General features: G+C 36.3%; 1 protein-coding gene across 3 annotated transcripts in view; it reads left to right on the top strand.

Annotated features, from left to right (window-relative positions):
- Positions 1-313: 313 nt before the first annotated feature.
- Positions 314-20,328, top strand: part of PIK3C3 (phosphatidylinositol 3-kinase catalytic subunit type 3) — a 160,036-nt gene continuing 140,021 nt past the window's right edge. For all 3 annotated transcript variants that reach the window (XR_450203.2, XM_057526841.1, XM_007172783.2), the window contains exons 1-4: positions 314-465; positions 3,487-3,675; positions 8,837-8,980; positions 15,423-15,552. Coding sequence is in view for 2 of the 3 variants with exons in the window: in XM_057526841.1 (XP_057382824.1) it covers positions 398-465; positions 3,487-3,675; positions 8,837-8,980; positions 15,423-15,552 (531 nt within the window). In the remaining variant the exon portion in view is untranslated. The remainder of the gene's footprint in view (positions 466-3,486; positions 3,676-8,836; positions 8,981-15,422; positions 15,553-20,328) is intronic.

Raw genomic sequence — 20,328 nt, 5'->3', positions numbered from 1 at the left:
TTTCCTTTTGGACTGATTTTAGAAATAGCTCAGGCTCAAAAGACAGTTTCTTATTTTATTTAAAAAAACAACAAACAACAAAAAACAAACAAGAAACAAACCACCGCTAACACAGGAAGAACACAGGAAGTCTGGAATGTAACCAAATAGGCTGCGTTTCCGGAATTCTATTTACACTCAAGCAAGATGGTGGGCTCCCTTTGCACATGCGCAGAAGAACGCTCGGAGGGGAGGGGAGTTCCGCCGCGTGGGGTCACACTCCCGGCAGGGATTGGCGGAGCAAGGGCTGAGAGGCGGAACCGGAAGAGCCTGTGTTGTGCGGCTCTGTAAGTTCAGTGCCGGAGTCTTCCCAGCTCCCCGTTTTCAGCGTTAGGTGTTGCTCTTGCCCGGGGGTGCCATGGGGGAAGCGGAGAAGTTTCACTACATCTACAGTTGTGACCTGGACATCAACGTGCAGCTTAAAATGTAAGAGAATCTGGGGACCAGGACTGGGATTGCAGAGCTTCAGGGGCGGGGAGGCAGGGGCCTATGGGTTGGGGAGAGAAGATGCTTATTAGCTTGATGGTCGGCCTGCGGACGGCCCGGAAGGCTGAAGCCAGGGAAACGGAGGTGAACGGGAGTTTGGAGAGGGGCCGTGTGCGAGGACTGAGGACGTGGTCTCAGTGAGAAGGACAGCGGTAGGAATAAGTTCGTAAGTCCCACAGGGTTTATTTTGAAGAAAGCGTTTTGCTGTTCACTGCAACCTTTTGTGGGATTATTACCGTCTCATCTTACAGATAAAGAAATCAAGTCTTGGTTAAATCGTCGTCCTGCCGTTAATAATTGGAAGATCTTACTTTAAAACGGGGCTGGAAGGTGGAATGGAGACTGAAGAAATTATGAAGAGGTAGATACAGGCAGATAAGGTAGCTGAGAATAAGATGAGCACATGGATGTAGTACTAAAAACACGAGAGGTGATAGAGGATTAGGTTGAATCTTACGACAGTCTGGAATTGCTTAGCCAGGGAAGTTGGGAGTCAGTCAAAGGTGAGGAGGGCTCCAGGTGTAAAGGGACCAGAATATATAAGAAGAGAGCCTTGCAGGAAAATCTTGGGGTATCACAGTTGAAGTAAAGGTCCAGGGCATGACATCTTGAGATGAGAATAATGGAACTGAGATGGGGAACAGGTAGCACCAAGTTGGAAATTATGTCCATTGGCAGTCTCACAGATGTATTTTCATATGTGAAAACTATCATAAATTATCACAGATTATTAATCCCAACATCATTCATCGTATGTTTTAGTCAGTATTCAACAAATGTGACTCAGGCATAGGACTATATACCTGTAGTAAATACATTTTCTGAGTCATTAGATGCTCCTTTGAATGATTGTTTCCAGAAGTTACTTACTTCAGACTCTGACAAGTCCTTTACTGTTCATTTTGTGGTGGTGGTAAGAATAATATGCCAAACTGTACCTTTGTATAATACTTTACACACCCATTTAAAGTAATTTTTACAGCATACACCAGTAGATGTTTATACAGGACCTGTATTGCCATCATCTGGTAAAGGACTTTCCTTCAGTCTTATTCCTCTCAGTATTTCTTGGACATATGAATGTGTTTTTTGTTTTTTTTTTTTGAAACTTTTGAACATGAAAAGGAAAGAAGAAAAATTTTTAAAAAACTGGTCCATTATTAACAGACACACATTGAGTATTTTGAGGAAAAGATAAAGCATAAATCAGAAGTTTGGCAAAATTCAGTACAAACCACCTTTTAGCGTCTGAGACTAGTTTTGGGGAGGGCAGGAAGTATCAGTTTAGAATCATATAGTCAGAGAATAGTAAATTTTAAAATTCTGTTTATTTTCCCCAGGCCTTTTCATCTGTTTCTGTGGTTTTAATAAAACTTGCACTTTGATGTCTCTTTTCTTAGTGCCATAGTTGAATATCAAAGTGCCCACAAGACATGGTCACTTTGGATGTCCCAAAGCACTTTAAAAGCAACTTGTCCAAAATGGAGCACATCATTAGCGTGCCCTCTAACTCTTATCTTCTCACCCTATTTTGGTGATTGTTAGCATCTCATTGATTTTGGTTAAGACAGAAAAGGAGTCGTACGGATTCATGCAGACACCCCCTCTCACCTTCTCTGTTTAATCCTTTACAAGTTGTCTTGAATCTACCTGCTCAGTATCTTTGATCCATGCCCCCTTTAAACCCCATGCCCTAGGCTTAGTCTACCCTTTTCCTTTTAATTTTGATTGAAAGTCTTCCAACTGATCTTGCTTTCAGTCCCACCTCTCCATTACTTTCTTATACTCCTGCCAAGGTATCATAAACACAAATCTGATTATATTTCTCTCAATTCAAATTGTTCAGTTAACAGGTTTTTGGATTTTCATTTTGCGTGAGGCACTGTACTGAATTTGGTGGCTACTTGGCTTCATTGCCCCCCTACACTTTATTCTCATCTCTAGCTTCTTCTCCACATGAGCTTTATGCTTTAGCTATACCAACCTGTAGTTCGTCAGACACACCATCTTGCCTTTTTGCAGTTGTATATGCTGTTCTTTTATTCTGGGATGACTCTCTGCCTCTGGCTCTCATCTTTCATATATTGTTCAGGCTCATTTCAGGCATCTATCTGGGTTACGAGTCCCTACCCTCCAAGCCACGTTAGGTGCTCCTAAGACTTTCTGATATATCTTTCTGTAATGGGAAGAACATTGGCTTTGGCTTCCTCTGTCCTGGTTTTTATTCTCACCTCTGTTACTTTGTGATCCTGTATAATAAGCTTGATCTCTGAGTCTCTGCTTCATGATTTATAACATGGTAATATGGTGAAAAGTAAGTAAGAAAGTCTCTATAAAATGCCTGGCACAATATATGATGTAATCTTGATTTCCAAGCAATGTTCCTACCTCTTTTATAATTTATGCATATCTTTTACTACTTAAAACACTGTATTTCTTAATTTAAAGAACTGATTAGATAATACATCTACATAGTAAAAAAAAAAAAATAAAAGCATACAAAAAATATGCAGTTAAAAGTAAGTTTTCTCCCTAGAGCAAGGACTTAATATTTTCTTGTAACACTGTATTGTTTATCTTGTCTTTCATTTCTGGACCTCTATGCTTAGTACAGTAAATGTTGTTGAAAGACTACAGGAATAAGTGGTCAACTTGAAATTAATAAAATGAAACTAATGCTTGGAAAGCTGGTGACATCTAGAAGGTAGACACAAGAGTTGATGACAGGGTTTAAAATTAAGAAGCCTAAAATAGAGAAATATGTTGATGAAGTTAGGAATTATCTTAGGCATGTTAGTATTTTAAGAGACCTTTAGTAAATGAAAAAGTGACTTTAATTTCATCTATAGGAAAATGTTCAGGTAGCATAAGGTTACTGTGACATAACCATAAACTCTTAGTATTTGTTGTGTTTGTCTTTTAAAAATGTGTGTCTAAACATTATTGCTTTTATGCTTTCAGAGGAAGTTTGGAAGGGAAGAGAGAACAAAAGAGTTATAAAGCTGTTCTAGAAGACCCAATGTTGAAGTTTTCAGGACTGTACCAAGAAACATGTTCTGACCTCTATGTTACTTGCCAAGTTTTCGCAGAAGGGAAGCCTCTTGCCTTGCCAGTGAGAACCTCCTACAAGGCATTTAGTACGAGATGGAAGTAAGTTGTTTTCTTGAATATGGTGGGTTCCAGACTATTCTCCCATTTCTTTATAGATGTTGAAAGTATTATTTGGGATTACAGAGGAATTAAAATTCTTTATTTAATACCTATAAGCAGTGATCAAATAGTTTAAAGTAGGAACCTACTCAGATAAAGTAGGTGGAAGTGAGGTGAAAGTGAATTTATTTACCTAATTGAGGTGGAAGTGAATTTATGTTTGTATTGAGTATATTGACATATTTTTATGAGAACTTGACTGATTCACAAAATGACCCAAACCAAAAACACGTCTCTAAATTTGCTCCCATTCTATTCCCTTGAACACAGAAACACTTTTGGATAGTCTGAGATGTTGTCTAAGCTGATGTTTGGAACTCAGATCTTTAGAGAGAGATATGTTGTCATCTGTTTGGATCAGATGTTTATGTTAAATATGAAACTAACTTTTTTTTTTTTTAAGTTCTTTGTTTATTAAGCATGCTGCATTAGCAAGCCATTGTTGGAATTCGAGGTAAATGTAATGAACATGAAGTTCCCGTTTTTCCAGGATAGTATTGTAGGTCCTTAATATAATCTCTTGACACTTCTTATTTGATAGATTGTGTGGTGCAGTTTTAATGTTTGATTCGTGAGTATTATTCAGTACCCTGGTAGGCTTGGTACAGGATACACAGGTTGTGTGCCTCTCAGGGAAGGAGTTTATGCCCACAGTATTCATGGAGGACAGGATGTGGCCACATGGACTCCCAGGTTGTGCTGTTGAGGATACAACCCTTTGTTTACCAAGTGTGGCCCAGCAGACTGGGAAAGGTTTTGTGGAGCGATCAGAAGCCTAAGCTCTGATGATCTGGCTACACTGAAACCAACTGTTTTAATGGTGTAATTCCTTTAGTAGTCTTTTTGTGGCTAGATATATACACACACAAGTATATGTATGTATTTGTACTTATTATTCTGGAAAATTTCAAACCTGTAAAAGTAGAGAGAATAATATAATGAACTTCCAGGGCTCCCTTACTTAGCTTCAGTAATTACTAACTCAGGCCAATCTTGTTTCAGCTATACCCAATGTTATTTTGAAACAAATTCCAAATATTATATCATCTTAGCTTAAATATTTCTTTATGTCTGTAACATAGCTACAGTGTCATCATTACACCTAAAACAACCTTAAACTGGAATCAGGAAATCTACAAAACCCTGAAATTGTATGCAGAATTTTTTACAGGGACAGAACTCAAAGCTTTTATTAGACTTTTTGAGGTGGCTTGTGATCCCCCAAAAGACTTAGAACCTCAAATTTAGGTCTAGGAAGTCAACATTTATGGAGAATTCCACTTTTCTTGGGGGAAATTGTATGGTCGTTTTGTTCCATGCCTTGGCAATAAAAGAGATTAGAGCAAAAGCAAATTCCCAGTTATAGGGAGATTAACATCTTTCTCCTCTTCCTCCCATTTACCAGCTCCTCTCTGCATTGTTTATGTATTATGTATTTTCAAGGATATAAAAACTTTCATATTTGCTCTCTCAAGGTTTGAGGTGTTTAGTTTATATTTTTTTAAATTGTGAAACTAACAAAGTAAGTACTCTAAAATAATTAGAATGGCTTTTTTTTTAATTAAAAGGTTTAAAAGAGCTGTGTAGAAGATAGATTGAGAAAATACCTTACGTTGGATAAATATATGAGGATAGGTATTTATCTTTTATTTTTTTAATTAATTAACTTACTTTTGGCTGCGTTGGGTCTTCATTGCTGTGTGCGGGCTTCCTCTAGTTGTGGTGAGCAGGGCTACTCTTCGTTGTGGTGCACGGGCTTCTCATTGTGGTGGCTTCTCTTATTGCGGAGCATGGGCTCTAGGCACGCGGGTTCCATAGTTGTGGCTCGCGGGCTCTAGAGCGCAGGCTCAGTAGTTGTGGTGCACAGGCTTAGTTGCTCCACGGCATGTGGGATCTCCCCGGACCAGTGCTCGAACCCATGTCCCCTGCATTAGCAGGTGGATTCTTAATCACTGCGCCACCAGGGAAGTCCGTATCTTCTTTTAAATATACTCTTTGGGCTTAAGGGAAACATTTGCAGATTTTGTACATCCTGCCCTTTAGTATTTAAGAGTTGAATTTTTTACCAATTCATCAAAACAAAAATAGCACTTCTAAAATAAATAAGGGCAAACTTTATACAGCCCTTATTTTCTATAAGCACTGACTTAAAAGAAGATTCTGTAGACTGTGGGGAAAATAAATTATACCACAAAAGGATCTCTTGCTATCTTAATTTTTGCATTTCAGAAAGTATTTTGGAGTAGTATGAGATTCCAAGTTGTCTAAATCTGATTTCTGAGTTTCTGATAGTGAGTTGTGAGAGTTCAAATAATGAGAAGCTCATCCAAAATTCATCCGAATCTCTTCTACCATATTCTATTCTATCCTGTCCTATAATAAGAGAGCCCATGGGGAGGAAACCTGTACTTTCTTTAGTTACACTTAGGGTAAAATTATCATCTTTAGGTGTGAAATACTGAAACATTTTAAGTTATATACATGAATATTATTCTGCAGGCAAGTGGTTTAAATTTTATTTTAATTTATATTTTGTCTTGTCACGTGGAGGATTTGAAATGGCTTTAGACGTAGACTAATATAATTTTAAAATTAGAAAGTTAGGATTTAGGAGTGCATTAATCAGACTAGAGAATTAGTACACTGGTGTATGGGTGTGGGGTACATGGTGGTAAGTCATACCATCCAGAGTCAGGCTTTAGAATACTGGAATATTTTGAAAGTTGCCAGGTGAGTTTAAGCCTAATTAGAGTTGGGGCATGAAGAAGGGATGATTCATGGGAAGGGAGAGAACAAAATGGTGTTCAAAATACACAGTTCTTTGATGTCTGACCAGATCTTTCCATAATTTCTAGAATATCTTGAGTAGTTTTCAAACTATTCTTTAGCTGCAGATTCATTTTCTTCAAAAGAAATCTTCTGCAGAAGCCCAGTATGTAAAACGGTAAAGTGTTTTTGCTTTAATTTAAAGAGGTGTGGGGGTCAGGTGTTGGATGGCAAAAGGTTTGAGGCAGATGATTGCTTGCTGTTATGTATTGTCTCCTAGTCAAAGGACAGAATATAAGGGTGAGTATTTTCACAGCTCATTTTGGATATTGTTACTGACTTTTCGCTTTAACTTTAGCCTGTGTTAACTAATCTCTGTGGTTTGTTCATTGGCATAAGGTTACACTGCTTAGTATTTACCTTTTCATTCTGGCCCACCACGTGAAAGTAATTAAGTAAATTCATTTAGTTTCTTAAGCTTATCTGTAGGGGAGAAAGGTTTTTTAAAGCATGTATTTTATTTCTTTAAGAACTTCATAGAAGAAAAGGATTTAATGACGTTTAGAGTCTCCTTTAAATTGATAGCCATCTCTAATTTTCCTGTAGGTCCTTGAATTTATATGGTGGATGTAAATGTTTTGTTCTTTAATAAGTTCCTGAAAATTCTGTTCAGTTTCTTACTGATGCAGGTGTATTTGACCTAGACTGGGATATGCCCTTTGAGAATAATTTTGAGTAAACAGAGAGAAGCAATTCTTTGTGTCTGCTGGGTATTACTTTGTGTGTTGTTTGCATAGTTTTCTTTTGGGATCTTAAAAGCCATCTGTTGTTTAAGGAAGTTGAAATGATCAGATAAATCCAGTGTTAAGTTTGAATGCAGAAGAAAATTTGCAGAGGTGAATAGACAGTAAAAAAAATGGGAGAGCTGTGCTGTCATTACTGTTAGTAAGAACAAACATTCCTTAGTGAAATCGTATGTAAAAATATGCTTTGAAAGCATTAAAAAAAACAATAGCTAAGCATTATTGGTATTAATGAAATAACTTGAGTGGAAGAAAAATCTCATGTAAAAAGTTGTCGCATACCTGTCCAGAGCAGTCTAGTAACTTCTTCATGTTACAAAGTTAGTGGATGGTCTCCATTGAGCTCTTTAAAATTTTGGTTTTTTTCCTGCTTTATTGAGATACTGATATATATTATAGGACCATATTATACCTAGCAGCATTTTGAATATAATGTGAGTAATTCTGATTTCTTTCTTTTTTTAATAAAAAACTGTTCTGGAGAATGCTTACAGAAAAAAAATCACAGTTTAGTTCTAAAACAACTTTGGTTCTAATAGGTTTATGTGTTTTCCCAGATTTTTATTAGCCATTATTATATTCCTTGTGTCTTAGTGATATTGTCTGTTTCTCTTTTCTTTTCTTCATTGAAGTGTAGTTGATTTACAATATTATGTTGGTTTCAGGTATATAGCAAAGAGATTCTGTTATACATATATATGTATATATCTTTTTTCTTATTCTTTTCCATTATATTTTATTACAAGATATTGACTATAGTTCCCTGTGCTATACAGTAAATCCTTGATGTCTGAGTTTCTTGATTAAAGAATTTACCAGTGTTATTTTTCATGAGCTTTGTTTTTCAAAATATTTTTTTTCATGTGTTCTATAGGCATACCTTGGAGATATTGCAGGTTCAGGTCTAGATCACCACAATAAAGCGAGTATTGCAATAAAGCGATTTTTTTGGTTTTCCAATGCATATGAAAGTTATCTTTATACTGTAGTCTGTTAGGTGTGCAATAGCATTGTGTCTAAAAACAGTGTTCATACCTTAATTAAAAATTACTTTATTGCTAAAAAATCCTATCATCTGAGCCTTCAGCGAGTCATAGTAGTAACATCAAAGATCACTTACAACAGATCACCATAAAAAAATATATTAATAATGAAAAAGTTTGAAATATTGAAAGAATTACCAAAATGTGATAGACATGAAATGAGCAAAAGCTGTTGGAAAAACGGTACCCATAGACTTGTTAGATGCAGAGTTGCCATAAACCTCAATTTGTAAAAAATGCAATATCTGCAAAGCCCAATAAAGTGAAGTGAAATAAAATACATATATGCCTATATTTAAAATAGAAGTTACCTAGAGCAAAATTGAGGTAAGTGCCACGTTATTTTTTGTACTACTAACTTAATCTTTTGACATTTTCTCTGGACAAACCTTCTTGTATGGTTTGTTAATTTAAAAGAAAGTTATACACATATGTTTATGTTGACTTTCTTTCCTTAGCTTTATGTTTTTGTTGACTTTATTTCCATAGCTGGAATGAATGGCTAAAACTGCCTGTGAAATACCCCGACCTGCCCAGGAATGCGCAAGTGGCCCTGACTATATGGGACGTGTATGGACCAGGAAAGGCAGTGCCTGTGGGAGGAACAACAGTTTCGCTGTTTGGAAAATACGGGTAAGCGTTTTCTTTTCCTATGGAAATGTTGTTGCTTTCTGGCCCTTTTCTTTCTTGACCTTAATAGTTTATGCCCAGTCTGGTTCTCTGTGCTAGGAAGTGAAACCTGTTGGATACATATGATTCCATAGTACTTGAGACTGAAGTTGACACGTATTTCCTTCAGGAGATGCAGATAGATTAATTAAAAAACACAGTTTTTATTTCTCTACTGTTAATGATTGGTAATGAGATTTCTATTAGGAAATAGTCATTGGAAACTGGAACCTTATTTTTAGGAAAAAAAGGCTATTTGTCATATACTGTAACTGCTTTGTTGTAGGGTTTTTCTGCTTTGTCATAATAGTGACAAAAAGGACAAACAGGGTTTAAAAAGTACTAAAGCACTAATTTGCTGTAATGGTAATGATTATAATAGGAAAGTTAATTTTGTTTTTAAAAATTTACAGATAATAGAAGTTTATTGTAAAAAAAAACAAAAACAAAAACATGATAGTCCTTTAGGGTGTTTTTTCTCTATCCCTTTTCTCCTGAACAGAGAGATCACTCTTCATCTTAAGAAAATTGTTGACATTCTATTCTTTCTATGTTTATTAATAGGAATTTTTCTCTAAAAAACATGATGTTTCATCATATATTGAGTTACCTTGGTATACAGTTCATATAGGAAAGGCAGATGAATGTTTAATTTTTTTCTCTTTTAACAATTTTAAGAATGAATTGGTTGGTGCCTTGGTAACCTTGAAAGTGATGATTGATGGTTTTTTGGTTTTTTTGTTCTTTAGTTTTATCATGAACTTTTAAACAGTTTTGAAATGTTTCAATCCATTGTTCTTTTTATTCTTTATAATTCTCAAAAATTCCAATTTTTGGTCAGTAGGAGCCCCTTCAAGTTGATTCCATGTTCTTTTGACAGTATAGTACAGCAGTAGTCATTGGTAGCTTCTTTATTTTCTGGAGACAAGCTATTCCAGGCTCATTGGGAAATTTCCTGCCCCAGACCTGGACTCTCTGAAAGAAGTCCTAGTTCCTTTAGGTATCAAATGGTAGAGACCGTAATCTAGGTATTATCAAACTTCTTAATTTTTGCCCATTTTAAAATTGAAAAATGTTATCTCCTAAATTAATTTTCACATCATTAAATATGAGTGAAGATGATCGTATTGTGATATTTCCCTTTACATTTGTGTTTATGTTTCTGTGAATTGCTTTTTCATATCCTTTGCCCATTTTTTAAAATTGAGGTATAATTCACATACCTTAAAATTCTTTGCCTTTTTTTTTGAGTTGTCATTTTTCTTATTAATGTGTAAGAGGTCTTTGTAGATTAGTGAAATTAACCCTTTGTGTGTTACATGTCACACATATTGTTTCTCCTGTTTGACATTTTCTTTTGAATTATCATATATTTGTTTGTTGCTTATTTACTTGCAGCTCATGAATCTTAAATTATGATGTTGAATTTATCAGTTTTTTATAAACCAGTGGTGGTTAGGAAGGCAGGTAGAACTAGATTGTCTGGGTTTAAAACCTGACTCTTTTGCTTATTATCTGTGTACCCTTGGGCAAGTTATTTAATCTCTTTATGCCTCAGTTTCCTTATCTGTAAAATGAGATATTAGTATTTACCTCACAGAGTAGTTTATGATGATAAATTACTAAAGACATGTAATGAGCTTAATAAGTGCTCAGTAAATATTAGCTGTCATTATTTCTGTACTATTCTTGTTAGTTTTGAGTACTATTAATTATAAAATGTTTTAATATTAGAGACGGATAATCTTCTTCATTCATAGTCCTTTCAGAATTTCTCTGGATAGTCTCTATATTTTATCAGATAAATATTAATATTATTTCCTCAGTTAAAAATAAAAAGCTCATTGTTATTTTGTTGGGAAACTGTATTGAATTATATATGTGAATTACAGAGAGAATTGATATCCTTACAATATTGAATTTTTCTGTTCAGGATAGGATGTCTCAGAAAAGCTTCAACTCATGAATAAAATGTAGATATAATTTCATTTAGAATAGCTTGATTGCTTAGTAATGTGTAGGTATTTTACTTTAATGTACCAATTAAAGAAATATTTATTATTGAAATCCATGCAGGAACAATAATTTAGACATAGTCTGAGACATCATGGCCTCCAGTTTTAAATATGGTTTCTGATAAAATGGCATGTTATAGTAGAATGGACATATTACAAAATCAGTATGTTTCTTTTCTGGAGTGTTTGTACCTTTTTACTTTCTCTACCAGGGTGGAATTTGCTTGCCATATAGAAAAAAATGCAGAACAGTTTATTACTCTTACTGTAGTCTTAGTGGTTAAATCTTCTTGAGAAACAGCCAGATAGACTTCTTGGTTTTTACTCCTGGCCTCTTCATTAGTGGTTTACCTTCTGAAATAACAGTGGGAGTTTCCCTCATGGAAACACCTCTTTTAACACTCATATATCGATACATTTTCATTGACCCTAGGATGTAGTTTCAGGAGACAATCTGACTAGACTATAGGTGTGAGACAATAGAAATTTCCACAGAAGTACAGTGAAATGACCTGCCTACAGCCAAATCAATTCTCAGATTGACATTTGTGACACTGTTTTACTTGGCCTTTGGCAAGTTTTTATAAAGTACGTGAAATCAGTAGTAATCATTGTGTGTATGTGTGTGTATAATGACTCATGTTAGATCACCTACTGTTCCCTCTAGGCTGATGCTTATAGTGACCTGCACCTCAGAAAAAGGAAATCTGAGAAGCCCTATGAAATTAAAATAACTCATTTTTCTCTCTGTGTCCTGGGGCCTTCCCTTGAAGGCTAACTGGGGTGCAGTGGAGACAAGCCGAGGCATTCCCTCGCAGGATACTGGACTTCCTGTGCACCTTTGGATTGTGGAAGAATATGATATTCAGGATGTTCCGGGTGCTATAACAAGAGTGCAGACATCCACTTGTACTGCTGGGTCACAGCTGCTTCTCTGCATGGTGTTGCTGACATTCATGGTGAGAAAGTAACATGAGTCTTCTGTGTGATCTCAGCAGGAAGCCTGTGCAAATTTTTTTCCACCTACCATTAAAAATCATGTCATGTGCCACCACAGTTCTCATGACTTAGGGAAATGCTGCTTTAGACCTTCATTTCCTCAAATGTTTCTTAGGCAATGAAATAACACCAGTTGTACCCCACCTTGTTCCTTAAATAGTCCTGGTATGGACTTACTAGCTTTTTAAAAGTGGTCCTCAAAGTGTCTAATAGCTGTGTTATAGTATCGGGAGTCCTGTGACTACCAACTCTTGCTGTTTGCTAATACCTGTTTTGTATACTTGAGTCAGTGTGAAGCAGTGCTTCTTGGAGAATAGTGTAGTTAATCGAAAGACAGATCTGTTAGGATATGGCTGGAGTAACTAACTGTCCTCATTTTGAAAGTCTAGCTTGTGAGATTCCTAAGTAGCTAAAGAATTGATTGATCATTAGGTTGAATTGGCAAAGGATCATACGCAAGCTGTATATTTCTCTTGCAGATGTTTTTTCCAAATGTGAATTCTGAAGTCAGGCCAGTTGTTGCTGTAGTGGCTTGGCACTGGGAGCTGGAGCATCTACAGCTGCTGTTGCTGGGGCCTCTGCTTGTGTCTGAGGGAGATCCTGCTGTACTGTTTTCTTCTTTCTTGCCTGTTTGGCTTAATTTCCCAAATGGACTTGATGCTCTGAGCATCTTCTGGCTTGCCACCTGGAGGCTGTGTAACTCTCTCTCTGTAAAGGTTCCATTAGTGTCAAGAGAAAGTAATATGTTCACTTGATCATTTGAATCACTTGGCATCACCCCTACCTTCCATGTCCCCTATCCTTAAATCTCTTCTCCAGATCCATCCCAAGGCACCTAAATCATTTAGTAAACTGACTTCCTGCCAACTGTACTTATTTTTGATTTAGTTAAGTTCAGCCAAACTATTCACTTGGGGGTAAGGAAGTGGAGAGAAGGAAGGGAAGCTTTCTGCTGTTTCTGAAGGTACATTTAAGGATATTCATTGAAAGTGGTATTATGACCTCACTGTACCCAGTTTCTTAGAGACTAAGGTCTGCTTGATGTTGAATGTCTCTCAGTTGAAAGGGAAAGAAAATGAACTTTATAAAGGCTTTTTAAATAATAACACTTTTTTTTTGATCTTTAACATGATAGATAAATATTGGGTGTATTGATTCTTCACAACCAGTCAGTACATTTTGTGTTGGGCCTATAAAGTAAGCTTTTGCAGATATAGTTGCTGAATATTACCTGTTTATTGCCAACCTTAGAGACCTTAACATATTTGGTTCTTAATCTTATACTGCTCATCAGCTTGTAGCTGTCCTTTATAGTTTCCAATCTAAATGTTTATGGCATCATTACTTACATACATTACATAATATTCAGTGAAAATTCTCTTTATTACCTCAGGAAAATCTGCTAAGAAATTTTCCATTGGTCAGATCATGATAATAATGGTTTAAAAATTAATGTGAGGGCTTCCCTGGTGGCGCAGTGGTTGAGAATCTGCCTGCTAATGCAGGGGACACGGGTTCGAGCCCTGGTCTGGGAAGATCCCACATGCCACGGAGCAGCTGGGCCCGTGAGCCACAATTGCTGAGCCTGCGTGTCTGGAGCCTGTGCCCCGCAACGGGAGGGGCCGCGATAGAGAAAGGCCCGCGCACCGCGATGAAGAGCGGTCCCCGCACCGCGATGAAGAGTGGCCCCCGCTTGCCGCAACTGGAGAAAGCCCTCGCACGAACCGAAGACCCAACACAGCCAAAAATAAATAAATAAATAAATAAGAAAAATCCTTTAAAAAAAAAAAAAAAAAAAAATTAATGTGAACCTTTTACAGTTAAGTACAGTGGTTTTAAAGATGGGAAAAATGCATCACTATATCCATCGTGTACCTAATTAAAAAATTATTTAATATGGTAGTCTTTGGACTTGTCTACTCACCTGCACACACTTCTAGTCTTATTCTCATTGCAATTGACAGCTTGGCCTTTCAGCTTTGGGAGGATGCTGTTTGAATAGACTTTATATTGTTTGAAAGGCCTTGTTAAACAACACTTAAAAAAAGAGAACACACTAACAGAAGACTATCTCTAACCCTCTTCAAAAAAACAAAACTCAGAAACTTGACAGCATATTTAAAAAACATATTTGTCTAGAGCTCCTTTTATGAGTTTGTTCAACCTTTACTGTGGGTCTTCATGGTAGCTTTTTTTTAAAAATTTATTTTTATTTATTTATTTATTTATTTATTTATTTATATTTTTGGTTGTGTTGGGTCTTCGTTTCTGTACGCGGGCTTTCTCCAGTTGCGGCAAGCGGGGGCCACTCTTCATCGCGGTGCGTGGGCCTCTCACTATCGCGGCCTCTCTTGTTGTGGAGCACAGGCTCCAGATGCGCAGGCTCAGTAATTGTGGCTCACGGGCCTAGTTGCTCCGCGGCATGTGGGATCTTCCCAGACCAGGGCTCGAACACGTGTCCCCTGCATTGGCAGGCAGATTCTCAACCGCTGCGCCACCATGGAAGCCCCATGGTAGCTTTTTGAAAGAAGCAGAAGCATGACAATCAGAGGTCACGTAGTCTTTTACTTTAAAGCAGGATCATCCAGCTCAGGCTGAATTCCAACGATATGTTAAATTTCTGATTTGTAGACATGGGTATTTTCTCTTACTGAATCCACTGTTGTATTCCCTTTTAGACATCTTTCTTATGGAAAAGAAGATGGGTGAAAAATAAGCCTGAACCCAGTGAAAAGGAAAATAATAGCTAACATTTATCAAATACTTATTATGTGGCAGATGCTATTCTAAGTACTTTTTACTTGTACTGGTTTATTTAATTTTTCTAACAACCCTGTGAGATACAGTTACTCTTTATAATCTCATTTTATAGATGAGGAAACTGAGGCACAGAGAAGTTAAGTAACTTACCCAAAGTCTTGTAGGTAATAGATGGCACAGCTGGGATCCAAACCCCGGCAGTTCAACTCCACTGTCTACTATGCTGAATTGTCACTTAAAGTAGAAAGTTATATAATTATTTTAATTTTGGTTTCAGTCATTGTAAATGTGACATTCTTTCACTGGGTAGAAATTTGGTTTCTGTTTCTAAGATCTCCACTGAAGTGATGAAGTGCATGTGGTCCATTACTGATGCTTCTCTGTTTCCAGTTTAACTTTAGAATCTCTGTAATAGTTCTAACTGCTTGGAGGAGAAAAGAATGGCATGTGAAAAACAGTGTTACATGGATTTTAGTTGCTTGGTTAATTGCTTTACAGCCCACTGGAGGCTTAAAGCTTGGCAAGAGAGACATGTATTTCCTTGGTAGAATTCTCTCTGTTTACGAATCTAAAATTTCCCATAATGAACTACATTAATTTAATTCTGTCCTGAACATTCTCTTTTTGCCTAGCATGTTTCGCCAAGGGATGCACGACTTGAAAGTCTGGCCTAACGTGGAAGCAGATGGATCAGAGCCCACAAAAACTCCTGGCAGAACAAGCAGTACTCTCTCAGAAGATCAGATGAGCCGCCTTGCCAAGGTAAAAAAGAAGCTATTGGAACAGGTGGAAGGCTCTGAATGATATCTGTTGTAGTATAAATTGACATTATGAATTCTGTCAGATTACTTTTTAATTTAAATTTAATCTTTTAATAATAGTTTTATTGAAGTATAATTCACACACCATAAAGTTCACCCTTGGAAAGTGTACAGTTTAATGGTTTTTTAGTGAATTCACAAAGTTGTGCGATCATCACCACTGTTTACTTTTAGACCATTTTTATCAAAAATATAACCATGTACCCATTAGCAGTCATTCCCCATTCCCTCCTTCCTCCAGCCCCTGACAACCACTCATCTACTTTCTATCTCTGTAGATATTCCAATTCTGGACATTTCACATAAAGAGAATCATATAATACGTGGCCTTTTGTGTCTGTAATTCCAACAGATTTGAAAATGTAGAGCTTTTGGTGATACCTTCAAGATGACCACCTACTTTTTTGGTAACATTGTCTTGAAGATGCAAGTGTTATTACATGCTAGAGATTCTTACATTGTTTGAAAGTGAAAATTTCTTATATTAGCTCGTCTAAATTACCCTCACTCCACCCCACCTCTCTCTTTGTAAATTGACTGAGTTATTACCTCTTTCTTTTAAAATTGTGTTAATGAAGTGTTTTCATTTAATGTTTGTATTTCTAAGTTCAATTCTATTCTTAAATCACAACAGTGTAACTTATGTTGTGAATATCTGTTCAAAAAGTACTATGTTAGATACTGTTTAAAGATCCTTTTACAATACTTTTGTTAAGAGACTTTCTTTTAATTTCTACATGTAATTTTCCTTTGTGATCTTATTAGTTATGGATGACTCTATTATGTCTGGAGAAAGTTTTAATGCCAAGCACTTTACAACTTTTTTGTTTTAGATTCCATGTATATGTGTTAGCATACGGTATTTGTTTTTCTCTTTCTGACTTACTTCACTCTGTAGGACAGACTCTAGGTCCATCCACTTCACTACAAATAACTCAATTTCATTTCCTTTTATGGCTGAGTAATATTCCATTGTATATATGTGTCACATCTTCTTTATCCATTCATCTGTCAATGGACACTTAGGTTCCATATCCTGGCTATTGTAAATAGTGCTGCAATGACCATTGTGGAACATGACTCTTTTTGAATTATGGTTTTCTCAGGGTATATGCCCAGTAGTGGGATTGCTGGGTCATATGATAGTTCTGTTTTTAGTTTTCTAAGGAACCTCCATACTGTTCTCCATAGTGGCTGTATCAGTTTACATTCCCACCAACAGTGCAAGAGGGTTCCCTTTTCACCACACCCTCTCCAGCATTTATTGTTTGTAGATTTCTTGATGATGGCCATTCTGACTGGTGTGAGGTGATACCTCATTATAGTTTTGATTACATTTCTCTGATGATTAGTGATGTTGAGCATCCTTTCATGTGTTTGTTGTCAGTCTGTATATCTTCTTTGGAGAAATGTCTATTTAGGCCTTCTGCCCATTTTTAGATTGGGTTGTTTGATTTTTGGATATTGAGCTGCATGAGCTGTTTATATATTTTGGAGATTAATCCTTTGTCCATTGATTCGTTTGCAAATATTTTCTCCCATTCTGAGGGTTGTCTTTTGGTCTTGTTTATGGTTTCCTTTGCTGTGCTAAAGCTTTGAAGTTTCATTAGGTCCCATTTGTTTATTTTTGTTTTTATCTCTATTTCTTTAGGAGGTGGGTCAGAAAGGATCGTGCTTTGATTTATGTCATAGAGTGTTCTGCCTACGTTTTCCTCTAAGAGTTTTATAGTGTCTGGCCTTACATTTAGGTCTTTAATCCATTTTGAGTTTATTTTTGTGTATTGTGTTAGGGAGTGTTCTAATTTCATTCTTTTACATGTAAGTGTCCAGTTTTCCCGGCACCACTTACTGAAGAGGCTGTCTTTTCTCCATTGTATATTTTTGCCTCCTTTATCAAAAATAAGGTGACCATATGTGCGTGGGTTTATCTCTGGGCTTTCTATCCTGCTCCATTGATCTATATTTCTGTTTTTGTGCCACTACAATACTGTCTTGATTACTGTAGCTTCGTAGTATAGTCTGAAGTCACAGAGCCTGAATCCTCCAGCTCTGTTTTTCTTTCTCAAGATAGCTTTGGCTATTCAGGGTCTTTTGTTTTTCAACACAAATTGTGAAATTTTTTGTTCTAGTTCTGTGAAAAATGCCTGTGGTAGTTTGATAGGTATTGCATTGAATCTGTAGATTGCTTTGGGTAGTATAGTCATTTTCACAATGTTGATTCTTCCAATCCAAGAACATGGTATACCTCTCCATCTGTTTGTATCATCTTTAATTTCTTTCATCAGTGTCTTATAGTTTTCTGCATACTGGTCTTTTGTCTCCTTAGGTAAGTTTATTCCTAGGTATTTTATTCTTTTTGTTGAAATAGTAAATGGGAGTGTTTTCTTATTTTCGCTTTCTGATTTTTCATCATTAGTGTGTAGGAATACAAGAGATTTCTGTGCATTAATTTTGTAGTCTGCTACTTTACCAAATTCAGTGATTAGCTCTAGTAGTTTTCTGGTAGCATCTTTAGGATTCTCTATGTATAGTATCATGTCATCTGCAAACAGTGGCAGCTTTACTTCTTTTCCGATTTGCATTCCTTTTATTTCTTTTTCTTCTCTGATTGCTGTGGCTAAAGTTTCCAAAACTATGTTGAATATTAGTGGTGAGAGTGGGCATCCTTGTCTTGTTCAGGATTTTAGAGGAAATGGTTTCAGTTTTTCACCATCGAGAACGATGTTGGCTGTAGGTTTGTCATATATGGCCTTTATTATGTTGAGGTAAGTTCCCTCTATGCCTACTTTCTGGAGAGTTTTTGTCATAAATACGTGTTGAATTTAGTTGAAAGCTTTTTCTGCATCTATTGAGATTATCATATGGTTTTTATCCTTCAGGTTGTTAATGTGGTGTATCACATTGATTTGCATGTATTGAAGAATCCTTGCATCCCTGGGATAAACCCCACTTGGTCATGGTGTATGATCCCTTTAATGTGCCTTTGGATTCTGTTTGCTCGTATTTTATTGAAGATTTTTGCATCGATGGTCATCAGTGATATGGTCTATACTTTTCTTTTTTTGTGATATCTTTGTCTGGTGTTGGTATCAGGGTGATGGTGGCCTCACAGAATGAGTTTGAGAGTGTTCCTCCCTCTGCTATATTTTGGTCGAGTTTGAGAAGTATAGGTGTTAGTTCTTCTCTAAATGTTTGATAGAATTCACCTGTGAAGCCATCTGGTCCTGGGCCTTTGTTTGTTGGAAGATTTTTAATCACAGTTTCAATTTCAGTGCTTGTGTTTGGTCTGTTTATATTTTCTTTTTCTTCCTGGTTCAGTCTCGGAAGGTTGTGCATTTCTAAGAATTTGTCCATTTCTTCCAGGTTGTCCATTTTATTGGCATATGGTGGCTTGTAGTAATCTCCCTTGATCCTTTGTGTTTCTGCAGTGTCAGTTGTTACTTCTCTTTTTCATTTCTAATTCTGTTGATTTGAGTCTTCTCCTTTTATTCTTGATAAGTCTGTCTAATGGTTAATCAATCTTGTTTATCTTCTCCAAGAACCAGCTTTTAGTTTTATTCATCTTTTTTATTGTTTTCTTCATTTCTTTTTCATTTATTTCTGATCTGATCTTTATGATTTCTTTCCTTCTGCTAACTTTGGGGTTTTTTGTTCTTCTTTGTCTAATTGCTTTAGTTGTAAGATTAGGTTGTTTGAGGTTTTTCTTGCTTCTTGAGGTAAGATTGTATTGCTATAAACTTCCTTCTTAAAACTGCTTTTGCTGCATCCCATAGGTTTTGGGCCATCGTGTTTTCAGTCATTTGTCTCTAAGTATTTTTTGATTTCCTCAGTTATCTCTTGGTTATTTAGTAGCATATTGTTTAGCCTCCATGTGTTTGTATTTTTACTTTTTTTTTCGTGTAATTGATATCTAGTCTCATAGCGTTGTGTTCGGAAAAGATACTTGATACGATTTCAATTTTCTTAAATTTACCAAGGCTTGATTTGTGACCTAAGATATGATCTATCCTGGAGAATGTTCCATGAACACTTGAGAAGAGAGTGTATTCTGTTGTTTTTGGATGGAATGTCCTATAAATGTCAATTAAGTCCATCTTGTTTAATGTATCATTTAAAGCTTGTGTTTCCTTATTTATTTTCATTTTGGATTATCTGTCCATTGGTGAAAGTTAGGTGTTAAAGTCCCCTACTATGTTTGTGTTACTGTCAATTTCCCCTTTTATGGCTGTTAGCATTTACCTTATGTATTGAGGTGCTCCTATGTTGGGTGCATAAATATTTACAATTGTTATATCTTCGTCTTGGATGGATCCCTTGATCATCATGTAGTGTCCTTCTTTGTCTCTTGTGCTAGTCTTTATTATAAAGTCTATTTTGTCTGATATGAGAATTGCTATTCCAGCTTTCTTTTGATTTCCATTTGCTTGGAATATCTTTTTCCATCCCCTCACTTTCAGTCTGTATGTGTCCCTGGATCTGAAGTGGGTCTCTTGTAGACAACATATGTACGGGTCTTGTTCTTGTATCCATTCAGCCAGTCTGTGTCTTTTGGTTGGAGCATTTAATCCATTTACATTTAAGGTAATTATCAATATGTATGTTCCTATTCCCATTTTCTTAATCGTTTTGGGTTTGTTATTATAGGTCTTTTCCTTCTCTTGTGTTTCCTGCCTAGAGAAGTTCCTTTAGCATTTGTTGTAAAGCTGGTTTGGTGGTG

This window comes from Balaenoptera acutorostrata, chromosome 13 (assembly GCF_949987535.1).
Source record: "Balaenoptera acutorostrata chromosome 13, mBalAcu1.1, whole genome shotgun sequence".
NCBI lineage: Eukaryota > Metazoa > Chordata > Mammalia > Artiodactyla > Balaenopteridae > Balaenoptera > Balaenoptera acutorostrata.
This window is presented reverse-complemented; position numbering and strand designations above follow the sequence as displayed.